This window comes from Cydia amplana, chromosome 17 (genome assembly GCF_948474715.1).
Source record: "Cydia amplana chromosome 17, ilCydAmpl1.1, whole genome shotgun sequence".
NCBI lineage: Eukaryota > Metazoa > Arthropoda > Insecta > Lepidoptera > Tortricidae > Cydia > Cydia amplana.
This window is the reverse complement of record NC_086085.1, coordinates 13,449,327-13,467,859: the sequence shown is the minus strand read 5'-3', so window position 1 is coordinate 13,467,859 and position 18,533 is coordinate 13,449,327. Positions and strand designations below refer to the sequence as shown.

The 18,533-nt window shown below is 39.9% G+C and overlaps 1 protein-coding gene across 1 annotated transcript in view; it reads right to left on the bottom strand.

The window, feature by feature from the left end:
• Positions 1 to 18,533, bottom strand: part of LOC134655850 (protein pellino) — a 105,001-nt gene that overhangs the window by 30,608 nt on the left and 55,860 nt on the right. Inside the window, exon 3 of the mRNA XM_063511341.1 lies at positions 16,790 to 17,021. Within this exon, the coding sequence (XP_063367411.1) occupies positions 16,790 to 17,021 (232 nt within the window). The remainder of the gene's footprint in view (positions 1 to 16,789; positions 17,022 to 18,533) is intronic.

Genomic DNA, 18,533 nt, shown 5'->3' with positions numbered 1-18,533 from the left:
TATAAATTGCATACCTATTGCCGTGGCTAGCTCTCCGGCTATTAGAATGAGGGGTCTTATTGGCTTTAACTTGCAGTCGATACGGAAACTTAAAATAAAAATAAAGGAACTCAAAGTCGTTAATAAGTTTAATAACCAAACGTCGCGCCGTACATCCAGGCAACACTACACAGTAATAAAATTTATCGCAACTTCCTTCCCTGGGGAACTGGTGCCCTATTTCTTGGTCCTATAAAATTTATTACTTGGCTCAACGTGCACCTATGTTATCTCTGTTGATAACATTACGTAGTATGTTAGGAAACTTTAACTTTACGTAGTGTTGCGTTAGGTGACCACTGAAGAAAGATCTGTCGGTGCACCTTGGTGTGGAATTTGTAAAATTTAATAACCTTAGCCGCCGGAATTTTCAATCTCTCCCGGACTCGATGTCAGTGGTGTGGCGTTCGGAAAACCGACGTGCCTCATCATCATATAAGCCCATTATCGCCCACTGCTGAGCATAGGCCTGTCTTTTAGGACGCCTCTTGTCCCGGTCCTGAGCTACTATCATCCAGAAGTGACCCGCAATCTTCCGAATGTCATCCACCCAACGGCCAACGGACGCCAGGCGATTCTTTCATCCGAAAGCGGCCACCATTCCCTTAATATTTTGGTCCACCTGCCATCACTCTGCCAAGCAACATGTCCCATGTCCCACCCAATTCCATTTTAGTTTGGTATTGATTTTGCCCAGGTTTTGTATAGTTAGTGTTATTACATACGAACACTACGAACAGTCCAACATAGTGTGAATTAATTAGGTACTGTCCAACTAAAAACGAGACATTATACATGTTATTTCTGTCGCCATTTTGAAAGATCATCGATATCAATTGAACGACGTCCACTGCCGAGGATCTACTGCGAAAATGGAAAATCACAATTTCGTTATCTGCCTCTCTCTCTATCGATCGAATATACAAACTCTCTGGACAAAAACCTAACCAAGATTTCCAAGTTTTCGATTTGATAACAAACACATCTCTCACTAGCAGGTATTGCTTGTTTAAAGCTGAAGATATCTGTTTATCTTTGCACACGAGTGTGTCAAATTAATTCGTCAAACATCATAATAGCACCATTAATAATACCTTGCCGAAACTAATTTAAAAAAGCATAACAATTTATCGATTGAACTGCAGACATGCCTATTGGATGTTATCGTACGTCGTATCGAAATGGAAATCAGGCAAGAATAACAAAACGCATTTGAATACACGTTTATAGAAATGTGCATTGTGCAGTAGGTCCCAGCCAGTTATGGTTCATCACTTGGTTATGGAAGAGCACTCAGCATAATATGGACCGGTATCGGATAAAGAATATTCGAACCATGAAAGTTTATTGAATATCTTTGAAAATTTCTTTCTCTTGAACTTGGTCCATGAGTTTGTGATAATAAATTTCGAAATGTAATTTGCGTTGCGATGTTGCGAACGCAGCAAATACACACATTTAATTTTTGGCGGAAAAAAAGAGTGACCGCCCCCCACTAAATAGTCTAAATACCATGCTTTTATACAAATGGCGGAGCCAACAATAACCACCGAGATACTTTTATTTACAATAGTTAGGTATTTAACAAAACTATACTACCTAGAGTTAAGCCTGATTCAGCCCTTAAAACAATTAAAACACTGCAAATATAAGCGAGGGCCAAAATTTCCAAAATAAACATCTTAATCACCAATCTCTATATTTATGAACCAAAAAGTAGAATGACCCGAATATTTATAGGTAAGTATGTTATCATAATCTTATCACTACACTTACGCATTTTTAGGGTTTCCCGATCCAATATAGATATTATCAGTGCCTATAGCGGTTGTTTCATAAAATGACATTATGTAAAGGGGAATCCACACTTCTCGCTTGGAAAGCCCGAAGTGAGTAATTCACAGAACGAAGTATTCCCGGATTGAGAAAGAGGAAAGTGTAACAGGAAAACGTAGCCACAACATTGATTGCTACCCTAATGGGTTTATTGTCGACAAATTCATCAGTTTTTTCTTCTTCGGAATATACAGGGAATAAACATGTAGGTACATACTCGTATAGCGCTAAATAAGAATATAGTGACTTGAAGCAGGGCTGCGATTCGAAGTAATAGAAGATAATAAGAAGCAAAAGCTTTAATATTTACCAATATCCAGTTCCAGAGGGCCTACCGCGGAAAATGAAAATCAAATTGTCGTTATCTGCCTCTCTTCTTCGTTATCTATCTCACTTGCATATTCGAGCGGTAAAGAGGTAGATAGGGAATTTATCTATTTTCTTTTTTCGCGGCAGGGTCTCAGATTGCTTTTTACCAATGTAGGTAATTAACTTCACCTAAAGAAGGTAATATTAACATACGAATATTCAATTGTTCTTATATTATCCCATTGTTTCGCGTACCTATGGGCGGATTCACACCGTGTTGTCAAAAGCCAATCCCAATTTGGCCATTGTCGGTAGAACAAAAGGACGTTCGCTAGTGAGATGGCTATGAACATGGACAAACACTACAGACGCAATATTTAGACAGGTTAATTAGGTGGTTATACAGGTGCATTACTCATTAGGTGTTATACAGTCCGTTCCTTCTGATATCTACTAATATTCAGGATGAATGGATCCTAATCCACCCTGGATCCGCCCTTGTTCATGAAATATTTTAATAGTTGGACTATTCAAATCTTTTTGGGTAGTCTAGTTCGACAAAAGGTTTATGTTTACAAACACAAACACTCTTGTTCTCCCTCGTAGCAAATTTAAAAAGTTTAAAGTATCTCGTGACATCGTGACCCAATTGAATGTCACTGAAGCGCCAAATAGCGTCGTTTTCGGATATGATTCGCTCCGGGCCTCAAAGGAATTCCAATTTAAACCACTTTGACTTTCTGTCGCAAGCTTTCAGGAATCGCTTACTTGATTTTTGAAGTGAAAACTTCTTTAGCGGCGCTGTGCACTTTTTGTGATGGGGAAAAAATGTTAAACGCGCGACAGGTCACGTGACCGACAGATTCGACAGATTGAAAATTCGTAAGACGGACACGTGACCTTATCGAAAAACTGTTACAATGTCATTGAGTTTTCACTTCTGCCGGCACATCCGGAGTGCAACCCGTTGTTTTTTAGATTTATGTTGCGCTAGCTGCGAGGATGACTTATGTGCGAATGGTCTTATAAAAGAGGATGCTGAATAACATGAAAATTTGAGAAAAAAAGTCAGAAAACGGATCTTGGACTCCAAACCAGGAGCAGAGGAGACAACCGGGAAGGCTACGATAAGAGATAGAAAGACATCAAAACGAAGACCGTTGAGTGTGGTGCATCCAATCCTACCTTGCGTATGCGTGCGATGCGGCACTGTGAAAAGCGTAATAATTTTATGAAAATTAAAACTTGATTAACTCCAATCAACATATTACGTTATTAACCCCGTGTAGTGAAGCCGCAAGCAGGTCACGCCATCTAACGGTGTTATAATGGGTAACGTGCCGTGAATTCATTACGGAATGTCGCCGCTGATATATTGGCCGTATATGGGGTAGCATTCGGATGTAGGAACTACCGAATGTAACACGGAAGACATCCATCTAAACAAACTGCTGTTATGCTAAGTTGGCGAAATAGGGACCTGTGCGGCCAGCCCGACTCCTTAGTTAATAACAATTAATTATGTTAGATAGAATACATTAATCAAAAGGTTCTTGTGAAACAAAGATATAAAAAAAAACAAGACCGAAGTGATCCCATAAATGTACCGCGAACAAAGTTTTGTGCGGTACACTAAAAAGAACGAGTCGAAGACTAGAATATATCTGAAGCTAATACTAAGAATTGCTGAACATACATATGTATGTATCCTACAGCCTCAGCTGTTTTCGCAGCTTATCGTTGTTGGGTTTAGAATAGGTATTTCTTTTTTACACAGTAACAGTAAATATTCATTGAGGGACAAGAGAAGAAATGTCTTCTGACATGGAATATATTGCCTGGGGCCTGGGGTATTAACGATTGAAATTTAAATTCGAGGGTCGTTGAGCAGGCTTGACTGTCTGACCTTGCGTGAAAGATCATCATTCTTAGTCGTGAAAAGTTTACTGCCGTAAGCAAAAGATTTGCATGATCCGCATCCGGAGACCGTATCGTGAATCGTTAAACGAGTACCTAATCAGTGATTACACGCATTTTTATCTTCAAGACACAAGAATAAAGACAACTTTTTTGTTTAATAAGAGACCTTAGTAGGGAGATGGGAGTTAATTTACGAAGCCTGGTTTTATATCGAATGAATGAAATCCTTATTTCTGGCTACTAATGGCCCATACATAAATACCTTAAAACTAGCATACATATATTATAAAAATATGAACTTAACACTAAACATCACATTAAATGCGATATTGGTATCATCGAAGAAACACAACACCTCGCCTGAAGATATGGAATGTAATAGGGATGATGACACATGTTGAATTTTATAACAAAATCTAGTAAAATAGATAGCAAACGAGCAATTTATCACAATAATGTGTGGATATTAAAATACAATATTGAAAAATTACAAAAATACAGGACCTGAAAGTTTCAAAATTTAAGTTTTTTTTAACTTCCAAAAACGATAAAAGTAAGGGTACCATTCGACTCCTTACATTACATCCAAAAAAATATTGTATAGCAACTATATACATAAACGCAATATTTCACCGACATAAACGCAATTTTCTTGTTTACTACAAGATGGGCCAGAGACCTTTCAGTCAGTCACGTTCCCTTATCGTTTTGTTTAGGGCGTTTCGCGAGTGAAGTGCGACTGTCGGCCTTTGACTACAATTTCTGACTTTTGTGTTACTTTAATGCAATGGGTCCCACATAGACATTTGATCCTAAAAACAAACCCGATCGATTGATACCATAAATGAAAATTAGTCATGTAGCCTATTATATGCTCTGTGCCTATGATGTCTTTCAAATATAATTTACTAACGGGCATCTTTTACTCATCTGTGGTCGAGTAAAATTGTATTAAGTAGATGTTGGTTGACCTATAGATATGGCTTTTCATGTACATATTTGATTGTAAAGAATGTAGGTATTTTTTAATCGATACAAATTTTTCAAAACTGGTCCTATTAAAATTAATTTAAACAGATATCAGTCATCTGACATACTTTAATTCTTTTGCCCTTACAATAACGTGACGACACATTCGTCACTCGGAAACTGCAACAAACCGCAGGTATAACATGCGTCAGCATAGTTTAATGTTATTGAAGACTATGCACGGAAACAACGTTCAATACTCGGCACATGTTGCATGTCGGAAGTGCACTAAGTTCAACACCGTATCAGTGCTGAAACTATACAGGTTTGTAGAACGTGTGTCATAGTTAGTTTGTCTCATAATGAGACCTAGTGATGTGACTGTGAGGGGAAAATTGAGAAATTACCGGCGATGTCTTTGGTGATGCAATATTGCTAATAAACGTTGGGATTGACAGCTATATTTATCTTGTGTGAGGAAAACTTAGCAATAAGCATAATGCTTTTCCTTACCCGTGACCAAGGGCTACGCTGATTAATTTTTAATAATAAATCTTTGCAGCGCGACAGCGCGGTTCTTTTGAATCAAAAGTTACGGTTATACGGTTAAGTAAATTAGTTATCATTTTCGTGATTGGTAATAACACGGTTTCTATTTTGTAATTAAAATTATCACAATCAAAAATACGCGGTCTTCTTTTGAATCTCAATTTACGCAATTAATATTAATATGTATTAAAATTTCTATCATTTACGCGATTAGTTTCTATTATGTATTTAAAATTATCACAATTTGTTTTTTTTTTTTCGCCGACAACATTAAATGGCCACAAATTGCCATGAGCCGATAAATGGGAACCTAACGGCACGTCACTAATCCGTCTTGTCGTTATCATCCCGTGGCGACGTACCGTACAAGAGCATGCAAATTGGAAGTGAAATGTCGTGACAGCGCAATTTTAGACACATTCATCTTGTCTGAGATGGATGTATTGATTATACAATACTTACATTAAAATCGGTTTACCATAAAGTACAGACAGAGAGGAATAACGTGCTGTCAGGGAAAAGGAACATTACTAGCGATGTTTTAATTCACTTTGCGTAATAGCAATATAATAAACAGCGGCCATAACAGTTATCTTATTCCTCTACCTTAACCAGTACAATAACTATGTACGTAAATACCTATTTATACATTCGATTAATCCAACCAAAGATTTACTGATGACGAAAAATATACTAGTCTGTTACGCTATAAGAACACATGACGAGCTAAACAACCCATTTCGTGTGTCTTATTTTCTCGTAGAAAGATTTATTAATTCCATATTCATATCAAGGGTAATTTCGTACGAAACCATGGCAACACGAACGTCTAGACTTATAACAAGTAGCTCAAGTCGCAGATCGTGTCTCAACCATAACTCCAGGGACCGATGAACTGTCTCGACTCCCCCACCCATCCCGCTCGGGGCCAACCAAATAAGTTTGCGGCACTTAACGAAATCGGCGCAAAATAATGCCTTCAAGCGTTTCCTGGACTTTGAACGGTAACTAACGTTTTTAGGGTTCCGTACCCAATTGTAAAAACGGGACCCTATTACTAAGACTCCGCTGTCCGTCCGTCCGTCTGTCACCAGACTGTATCTCACGTACCGTGATAGCTAGACAGTTGAAATTTTCACAGATGATGTATTTCTGTTGCCGCTATAACAACAAATACTATTAAAAACAGAATAAAATAAAGATTTAAGTGGGGCTCCCATACAACAAACGTGATTTTTGACCGAAGTTAAGCAACGTCGGGCGGGGTCGGTACTTGGATGGGAGACCGTTTTTTCGCTTGTTTTTTTTTTTTGCTGGTTTTGCTCTATTTTTTGTTGATGGTGCGGAACCCTCCGTGCGCGAGTCCGACTCGCACTTGGCCGGTTTTTTTTATTTTGGGAATCCTTTGTGAACGATCCGTTACAAGTTCGTTAAGAGATAAAAGGGAAACTTTAGTACCTGTTAAAGTTTCTTAATTTCGACGACGCGAAAGCAAACTTCAATTTCCTTTGGCGCTAACGTTAACAATGTGAATTTAAGTAATACGATACCGCCGTATTACGGTTAGATCTAGCAAAGGGTCCAAAGAGCAATGGTAAAAAAGAAACCTCAGGGAGATCCAGTTACTTTATGTGCATATTCAAATATGGCAATTGGCAAAAGCCGAGACAACGCTCGGAAGTTAGTGACGATGAATTCTATTTTTTATCTTATTACAGCAATATAAAATTATAAAGTACTACGCCTGATCAAACAGGTAATCAATGTAATGTGTGCAGTTACAATGGTAAAGACAGCACCCTTAATATACGTATTCTTCGCCTAATTAGGACAACGGATAATCTTCAAACTCAGTTTTCCTGGAATATTACTCAAAATGTAATGATCCAATCTCGATATGTATCTTCACAAGAAACCGCCCGGAAACGACTTATTTTCGCAGATACACGTCAAAACAGATGTCACTTCCTTCTCCGCGGTAGTCTAGAGAAACATTATAAAAATATCGTTCTTAAAATTATGCGGCCCGATTCACAACAAACAATTAGAATTTAAAATACTTTCGCTCTGGTATTTGCATGCAAAAGAAGGATATTTCGTTGGAGTTCAGCCAGCACTTTGGGGAAATTGCTACTGGTTTCCGGTTGTACCATCGCCCACACTGTGTCGGTGGACCTTATGCCTTTTGTAATAAGGTCCAACGATGTACAGTTAAGAACTTAGGAGTGTTGCTGTTTGTATCTATTGCAGTTTTTTATTCGCTACACAGCACGTTATACAGAAGCTAGATCGATACATGTTCCACGTTCCGAGCAAAACGACAGAACTAAACATTTCATCGGGGTTAGTAAAAACGGATACATCCCTGCAATGTTGCGTTGGTTATGAAATGTCATTACGATTCTAGCTATGTGGGAAGTTGCGCAAGAAAGATAAAAGAAACCGGGTTATCGCCAGGACTCTGTGTGCCTACAGGGCTTGTCAACGAACAAATAAAGTATGGTGAGAAATTTTGCAAGAACAGTTTTACAGTCAACAAAAATTTCTGGTACGTAGCGATCACAGATATCTGATACGGTTTATGAATGAAATAACGTCTTGTTAGATAATTTTGCGCGTTTTGGCGTGTTATTACAGACTTTTCACTGTTTTAAGTATGCAATCATTTTATTTAAATTAAAACTTTCAAATACAAATAACTGTTTAGACTAACGTTTCATTAATAAAGTTCTTACTTATTCTTTTAAGACAAACATTTGGATTCTCTACCTAAGTGACCTATCCAGCAGCAGTAATTAACATTAACAGTGATACTCGTACTTATCGAAAATATAAGATTATTGAATTCATGAATTGTAGTAGATTGTAGTAGTTCTGCCTCGCCCTCGCGAAAAAGCGAGCGAATCGCATTAAAAACGGGTAGTAAATGCAACTAAGTCACACTAATCACAAAATTGGTATACGAATGTTTAATAAACAATAGACTTACGCCTTATTCCCATAAATATACCTATTTCTTTTACAGGAATGTGAGGAACATTAAGTAGATAAGGTACCTAACATGTTACGTGCAAGTTTGTTAGTTTAGGATACTCATGACCTAGCTTTTCCTTTGCTAGGTTGTCCCCGATTTGGCCGGAGTACGTTCACTAAAGCACTTTCCAACTTTCCGATCCCCTCTCCCTGAATAAATTAAACACTTTACATTCCCGTGATTTTATCTTTGTCGCAGTTTTTAGTTTATACATCTGTCACTTTCTGTGATACATATATCAGATTCACTTTCTGCCAAATCAATTGTCAGCAATGACAAACCCTTCATTGTCTTTGTCACGCGATAAAAGCGGTTGTCACTTGCGTGACTGCAGTTGACACTATCATCACAAATTTCATCATAATCAGCTACATAACTTTAGGATTGATATTTGCAAGGTCTTGATTGACATGATGGACCATCATATCATAGTATATTGTTGATTCGTCTGGTCTGGCACTGGCAGGGCCTGATACCAACTAGCGTATGCCAGTGACTTCATACGCTAAAAGCACTCTCTTTAAAATTTTGAGTAACATCACATAGGCATACCAAAAAGCAAGAACCCATTTATTTTTTCTTAAGTCCTACTGCAATTATATGTTGAACCGTTTTTAGGGTTCCGTACCCAAAGGATAAAAACGGGACCCTATTACTAAGACTCCGCTGTCCGTCCGTCCGTCCGTCCGTTTGTCTGTCAGCAGGCTGTATCTCACGAACCGGGATAGCTAGACAGTTGAAATTTTCACAGATGATGTATTTCTGTTGCCGCTATAACAACAAATACTAAAAACAGAATAAAATAAAGATTTAAGTGGGGCTCCCATACAACAAACGTGATTTTTGACCGAAGTTAAGCAACGTCGGGCGGGGTCAGTACTTGGATGGGTGACCGTTTTTTTGCTTGTTTTGCTCTATTTTTTGTTGATGGTACGGAACCCTCCGTGCGCGAGTCCGACTCGCACTTGGCCGGTTTTTTGCTTGTTTTGCTCTATTTTTTGTTGATGGTGCGGAACCTTCCGTGCGCGAGTCCGACTCTCACTTGGCCGGTTTTTAGTAATAAACGTGCTAATAATGGCAGTGCTAGTCTAGATCAGCAGGCGGTTGTCAGGCAACCGTATTGATTGGTCGGGTGTTGCGGGGCGGTCGGCCCGGCGACGTCCTTGGCCCGAGCCGTCTCGCCTCCCTCTGACGTCACGGCCCCGTGACGTCGCGCGTCACCCCGGTGCAACGAGGTAAACGAACGAGACGAGCCAATTAAAATGGGATGCAGCGGTGATTACGTGTCCAGTGGAAAATTGACGGTTTTAGAGCAAGCGTATACCTACCTTAACTTCTAATTGACGCCGTACGCTATTATCTTGTCCTATCTAGCCCGACTTTATATTGTTGTTTATTCGTATTTTCATTAGTTTGGATTGATGAGCTCCTTATTCTGGGTGGAATAAATACGAAATCCCATTTAAGATAAAAACGTACCTATGTAATTTTTCCCTGAGTTACGACTTACGAAAATACCAAATGTTTTCGTATCTCAGTGGAAGATTTTTATGACATACGCTGAAATTGCGCTTATGATATAACTACAGAATAACGCTATCTATCCACCAAATTTCATCGAAATCTGACGAAAAAAACGAAAGCAAAATAGAAGGCCCATCTAGTATGTGTTGCAGCACGTCTTGGCTTGACTGACGCGACTCCATATGTCAAGTCGTGCTTGATATATGCAGTTGAGCGACTTTAGAAAAGATATGCTTGACGGTGAGTGACAAACGAAGCAACGTGACGATATGCACTCTACAAAGACACCTGTCTATGTCACTTGTCCAATACCCGCTTATGTTAGGCCCGAGATACACTTGTAAGTTTTACTTACGTAAGTAGGGACAAGGTTATTTGTTAGATTGAGATTAGGGCACGCAGTACCGGTCCCGGTACCAAGAATTTCATTTCCCGGTTCTGGGTATAGCCGGAACCGGGATTCCCGGTTCTTCCCGGTTCTCTAGGCATCTTATGATTATTTTTAAGAAATTGTTTGTGTTAGCGTTAATGACTTATTTTCATATAAATAATTGCATAAATATTCATAAATGACTTATTTTATAAAAAAAAAAACACTTTATTAGGGTTCGAACCTATTTTACGAAATTAACCGGCACACTTTGCCTCCGCCTGGGCTTTAAGGTGTACGAGCCACACGGCCGTAGTTGATGCACTCAGCACTATGACGGCACAGATACGATAGAAGATATAATAGAAGGGTCAAAAGGTAAAAATTCAACCCGAGAACGGAATATTTTCATATAAAACCAACTTACTAGAAGAATATTCGAATATAATATCCTAAAACTAAACTACTAAAAGATAACTACTATTGAAATGGGAATAAATACGCAAACTGATGAGAACCGGTACCGGGTCTTCAGTACCGGTTCTTTCAGCACTATAAAATTCCCGGGAATTCCCGGGAATTTGAGAACCGGGAATTCCCGGGAGCATGCCCTAATTGAGATAACAATATTCATATCTCATGCATTCTATAGTATAGCTGTGTCGTTACTTACGTAAGTAAAATTTACAAGCGTATCTCGGGCCTTATAAGTAGTGTTGAGTCGCTCACTCGTGAGGCACCTCATTTGTACCACTCATTTTGTTAATTTGTCGCAGTACTTCGTACCGCAAAAATGTCTTACTTCACTCCTCTATTCATTTTACTCATTTACTCGCGCGCATCACAAACACCTCTTGCCACACAAATCATTCACACACTTCAAATTTCAAAAAAACTCTTATACGTTCAAATTCACTCGCGAGTCTCGCGACCGTCAAAACTCATACACTCCTCACAACTCGCAATAGAGTCCCTGGATCGCGCGAGGCGTTAGGTACTCGCCTGCTCGCCGATACTCAAAAATGAAGAAACGAGCAATGATCCACACTGTCAACTGCCGAACTACAAACCTTATTGCAACGACAAAAGGTCCACCGAGAAATGCGTTGAGTTTGTACCACTCACCGCCTCTCTGTGACATGAACCCCTCAAAAATCCTTTCAAAATGAAACAATGAATTAGATATACCCAAAGAGGGAGTGAGACCGACACCCGACGTACTTCAATATCGCTTCGCGTCCCAACCGAAAATACGTTAACAATTAAACACGAAAGACGCTGAAAATATGCTAGTACCTCACCTCATTTGAAGTAAGACATTGTAACACCTCATTTTATAAAATGAGGTACTCATACAAACTCATTTTAAATTGATGTCCTACCCATCACTACTTATAAGCATTCCTCACACCTCACATGAAGTCGACATTCTCGCTCTAAGTACTGACTTCTTACTCGTTACAAAAATCTACAACCCCTAAAGATGGAGTTGACTACTTTTTATAAATACATAGGTGGCATCATTATCTTCGCTGAATTAAGAAATCGAATAAATACGTAAGCATACAACGGCGCTTAATACGCACGAATGCGACCCAATGGGTCGATTGTACCTTTCAAGTGAACCGTAGAAGAATCGATTTTCATGTAAATCCAAATTGAATTTGAATCTACGTATCTCAGCTGCTCCGCAATGGGTATCCGGTTTTCAGACAGTTACAGTGCGATAAAAAAGCACTTCTAGCCTGAAATAAACTACTAAAGAAAGGAAGACAGGGGTGAAATTTATAGGTAGACATCTCGCTCGTTTCTAGGATTGCAGGCAGTGGTAATTCTTTTAGCATCTAGGCTATGTCAGTCCTCTCAATGATAATTGATTTTGTTCACACAACATTTTTTTGTGTCCCGTACAAATGAATTTTCTGGCCCACACAAAATTGGGGGGATAAAATTACTTTTTCTGCCTTCCGGCCGGAAAGCGTCAACTTTCGGTCCGCTGGGCCAAACCCGCTTTCCGGCTCCGTCGAAACTGAAAAATAGTAATCACCGACCCATTTTGCAGAAAAACACGCTAGTAGGTACAGGGCAGACCCATGGTTTGCTTTTAGTATTCATGTGCCTTTGTTGCAAACAGTAACTCAATTATCGCCACCACATAGACTATAGTTACAGTGCAATTTGCGGGCTCGATGGCCAGCGAACGTGTCGCATCAACCGCGTTTTGTGCACCAGTTCAAATCTAATAGCTCATTGTGAACTTAATAAGTAAACTGCAAAAACAACCTTGTTGTATAGGAAGGAATAAGGATGATACTTGTAAAGATTGCAATGTTGAGATAAGAGGTTCCGGAGGTTAGTTGGGAACTTGGGACGCATTGAACCAAACAGTCCTCGATGAATGCGGCAGCGGAGGCGTATAACTGTATTTGAATATTAGGCGATCGTTGATATTTATTTTAAAGTTGATGAGCAATGCACCAATCAAGTGATGTGAAGAACATCAAAATACTCTTTTGGTTGGTGTTAAACATCAGTTAAGTATAAAAATGACTGTGTCACGAGCTCACGAGCCTTATATTTGAAAATTTGATGACCTCATCAACATCAACGCTTTACAGACTCTGTATTATGTGACATTTAAAAGTCATCGAACCCATCACCCCCTGAAACTCCATCCCTGATTGAATCAATATGTAAGCTGTGAGGTCAGTAGGTCAGGCTCTTCACGTGGATCCATTCATCAGTGCACCATTCAGCTCCTTATAAAACGTATTTGCATATAAACCAGATCCTAGGTCAATAACCGAGGTCACCTCAATATTTAATCGTCTCACCGTTAATGACAAGTTTGTCTTTAGATTTCAATTATTTTCGCTTTGAAAGTGACTTCAATCTCTTCAAAGTAACCTTGATGAGTTTTTAAACGGGCAGGCGTTTTGATTTATGAAAATTGGCGAGCCGCCTCTTGAGACTTTGTCTTTCGCGTTTAGAAACCTTGCGATCGATAAAAGGTGACTGACATTCGTTCAACGGAACATTTCCGTATGTGGACATAGAATATCCATTTATAACCTGACAATAGACCCAATTACTACATCAATCCTATAACCACACATGGACTAGACTGTGATGGCTGGTGCAGAATTTTAAGTAGGGAGCTGGCGGAGTTGCGAAAACTGGTAAAATTGTGATTGTGACACAAAAAAGGTTTCATTATTAATAAAACCTTTAGCTTACCAATTCATTTCGGGTCGGCCCTTTGAATATTTTCCACCAAGCTGTCGTTTTAATTTCCTGTTACCTAATACCTACCACCTACCTACGACTACCTTACAAGGACTCTTTTCTCCAGAGTTTTTTGCCTATGCCTGAAAATGATTTTAACCGCTACCCCTCTTTGACGTGAGAAATAGCGAAAGTGGGTTACCTATTTGTAAGAAACACCTCGTCCGAATCGGTCAACACTTTATCGCCTGCCCGATAATGTATAAATCGTGGCAAAACGTCCGATACCAAGGCAAGGCCTTGCAAAGACGTAAAAGCTGCGAGCAATTTATTTTTTGTTTACGAGTTCTACTTGTTATACATTCAATGTAGTATATAGCGGATATGAATTATTATGAATGAGAAACAAAAATCGTCCTTTGTGGCTACGAGAGACATTAAAATTCATCACAAGACTGTCGCCGAAAATGCTAATAGGTGCTTCTTGTTTCGTTGCTTCCGTTGTTGCATTCGTAACGTTTGAATTAAATGTTTGTTTAGGTGAATATGATAGAGTTGGTGTGTGTGCGTAAGTGAAAACAATGAAATGGCGTCCCAAACAGGATGTGGAGTGGAGCGCGCGTCGGCCGGCGGCAACGAACTTGCCGTCCCATAGGAATTGCCAGCAATTGAGCAAAAAGCTAATAACACCGGCGCATATATCCCCAGAGCTTTTACTTATACTTTCCAGCAAGCTAGATAATTAAGACATCGTCAAAAATTAGCAACGGCCATCTAACGGATGTAAGATACCGTTTTCTATTCATGCAGCAAGTCTTTGTTGTTCTATTTCTATATTTACCCAACGCGGTAAAGCTAAAACTAGACAAGAAGTATAACACTAGACGATCCTTGTAAAATTCCGCGTAAAAGTGACGTATCAATTAGCCTCGTTCATTGGCTTTTGGACAACCTTTCTCAGATAAGGGCGTCTCTAATCGCATCATTGTTGTTGTATTTGTAATAAAACAAATTTATGCTGAACGAACCTTGTTAAATTCTGCGTAGAAATGTACCTTGTAGCATACCCGGAATGAGTTCAATGGCTTCAGAGCGTCCTTTATCAGATAAACAGATGCGATAAGAGTCATTGCCTTGTTGTTTTGCAGTCGCTTGTTGATGTTTCTTTACACCACGTGGTAATGGTAATGCTAAAAGCAGACAAACAAACGCTAGACGATTTTAAATTCTGCGTAAAAGTGGCATCTGTCGCGTTCATTGTCTTTCAGGCATCCTTTATCAGATAAGTTAGCAGATGTGATAAGTCATTGGCTGCGTCGCTGGGAAGGGACCAACGCATTGTTCTCGCCGGGGGGGCAGTCACCCAGCCGATTAGATACGGGCGGCGCCGGGACGCCGGGTAAACACTACGTTGTACGATGCTGCACTGGGAAAAATTTACAGCGATCTTGAACCTTGAGCCACTTGAAGAGTCTACTAGTTTAAGACGTGATCGGAAAAAATATCACAACAAACATGTCAGGAAAAGAGAGCAGAAAGTTTGAAGTCAAAATAGAAACATTTAAGCCTAAGGATTTGCAACGATATTGAGAACTGAAACCAAAGTGAAGTGAAGTGTACTCCACTCCTATTACTCCTAATAGAACTTGACTGAAAAGTTAGAAGCAAAGAAACCGTTAGAGAGCGAATTAAAGTAAATTACTTCGAGGTAAAAACAGAAAATAACAAAATCTGTGGCATAATTGGGTTAGTGCCGCCGTTTCGCCACAGACTTGTTAGTTACTTTTCTCGATTGTTTAATCTTAAACCTTGAAATTGAAGTTTACTAGTTGAATTAGAACGCGATAAGAAACAACTGTGCCTTTTGACGTTAAATATTCGAGGTGAAAAAAGAAAATATAAAAATTTGAGCCCTAATAGTTTCAGTCGCGACAGCCTAGTTCGCATCACGCAATTTCGCAAGAGACCAGTCAGTTATTTCCATTAAACGACACGTGATCGCCTTACGTTCCTGGCACGAAACCAAAGTTTTTGAGTGAAAAAGAAAATCAACTCCAATCAAAACATTTCGTAACAAATACTTTGGCGGTTTTGAAATGTTAAACAGCGGTCGGCTGGGGACATTCCGGAGATTCTCAGATATTTGAACTATTGATTCCAGAGGTATAACCTACCTAAATGGAAAGAGGCGTCCCTCATTTAGCAACCATTGTTTGCGCTGTAGCGTGGCTGTAGCACTTTGTTCGGGGGCAAACAGACAACGTCTGTCGGCAGATAAGCGAGCCCATTTTGAGGGGAATGAACACCCGCTGAGTTTACGTGTTTTCGGTGCTGACATAATTTCGAAACGGGGCAGGGGATTCATTCATGGTGTAACAATTTAACGTCCAACAAAATTAGGTAATAAACGTAATGTCTGTTTATTTTTCCGACACATTAACCCAGAGCTTGGGTGGAATCAGTTTATGTGTGCCTTTTCAAAGAATTAACAGTGAATAATGTATTGCAGCAAGGTGTGCAGGGAAAACCGTGTGTGGCGGATTATAAGAGACCGGTCAAGGTGCGTCGTGGAACAGCCATTACCTACAATTTACGTTCAGGTCTGTAATTTAACGCACGTTTAAAATACGTCGACAATTCCGCTTACATTTACATTGTAGTCATTTAAATCTAAATATCTGTGTGGGAAGAAAGAGTATGGATGAGCTTACTAGGTAGTATCCAATTCCGTAATATTTCGGATCCATATATGTCATTCAAATCCTTTACAGACTATAATCCAATAGAATACTTTAATTATTATAAGCCTTTTCCACCAATAGTATTGATGATGAGATGATTTAGACAGCGTCCGTAAAAGTATGGCACTCGTAAGTCTGATACGAGCGCGACAGCCTCGTCCGCATATGAGAAAGTCAGTCCTTTACCATCTGCTAATTTGACATGGTTCAATCATCGCACCAGATTTCCGATCTTCGGTGGTTCTTAACTCCCTTTATGTCCTAAAGACTAACCTGGAACATATCAGTGTCGGGATCCTCCGTGTACTCGACGATGACCGCCTGGCTGCGGCTCAGCGTGTACGAGATGGAGTGCTGGCTGGCGTCGAGGATGGCCTTGCTGCTGTGCGGGGTCTTCACCACGTAGTGCTTGGAGCGCCGCACGCCGTTGGCCTGCGGCCGCCGGTAGAGCACGAATTTGCTCCGGCGGCGGCCGCGCTCGCCAGCGGGTAGGTAACCGTTGTATCTGAAAATAATTGCAAAGTTAGAGAATCTACTGTCAAATTCCTGATTTTGTGACTCCGACAATGTATCTGTCACTTAGTAAAAAAGGAATGGCGCTTCCCTTTTGCCGATGGGTGGCAGCATGGTTCCATTTTTATCGCCTGTCACTATGCCCGTCACTTTCGTACTTACATACCTACTTGTTAGAACGTGGCAAGCATGGTGACAGGCGATAAAAATGCGACCGGGCTTACCGTTCTACCGCCGCTGGTCTGCTGTAGTAGTAGTTAACTAACCAAGTCATGAAACAAAAGGATGTACATATTGCGCATACATCACAAGTTACGAGCGAAGTGAATTGTGCTAATCCTTCAGAAAGGCTTAATATGTCAACAACACGTTCTGCTGTATTATTTTCAGAATTCGAGGTCAAAATTGGCAATACGGAACACGTCAAGCACATGAGATTGCCTCGGAGTCAGCTGTCTGTCGCTGCCGTTTTTGTTCTCCGTGTGACTCATGCGGCGTAGTTGCATATTAGGTATACTGGTATATGATTCGTATGAGTTTTTGTACTTGGTTCATACTATACAGATTTAAGTTCATATCTTATATCCTGTTCACGAAAATAAAGAAAATTAGTGAGACAATTGTCCAAAATATTGGTACATATACAACCTCCAACAACGTCAGCCAATATAGGTAAGTCACAACTAGAAATGAGCCTCCAGTATTCTAACTTTCGGAAGAAGAAAAATTTTCCGCGTATGTAAAACCCACCTCTTAACTCAAGTGAATTCGCAGAACCATATATACCGTGACATATATATTTTTGTGGTAATGTATAAGTGTCGTATGATGAGAAATGCGTATCACTTCACTGTTCATATATCCCTGATTTATAAATCCGATCATCAGAAACATATTATTTTGGTTCAACAACTCCGATTAGATATGAGCGCCGATAGGCATATAGCCGGCGGCGGCGCGCCGGTCAAAATTGGTCGGCGGCGGCGGCGAATCGGCGGCGTGGCCTTGAAACACCTTCGATTAATGAAAAAAGAATTCAAACCAAAATTTTACCGAAAAAACATGTTTTTGCTGTAAGAAAGTTATGAAATAAATGCATTTTTTATTTTCAAGGATAATTTATTGAATAATGGTACGAAAAAAATTGATATCGTATAAACTGTGGATAAGCGGTATCGCGCGGCATCAGAGGCGGTCTTAATCTTGGCGAGGCTCTGGCCGGAAGATCTTAGCGACGAGGCCCTTATCTTTTGTGCTAAGTTAAAAATTGCGGATTGACTGTATCAGGGAAACGTCTTGTCGACAGTCCAAAGAAAATCGAGCTCCGTCATTAACCAATATCGACTCAACAAAACCGATTTATGTCAAAAAGTGAGGCCCAACGCCGAGCTCCATGTAACACCAAAGACTTGATTTCGACGCCTCCCAATGCGAGGCCTGCAGGATGAGCTGCAGGTAAGCATACAGCTAAGAATCGAACGCCAAGTGTAAGCTTAGCTGACGG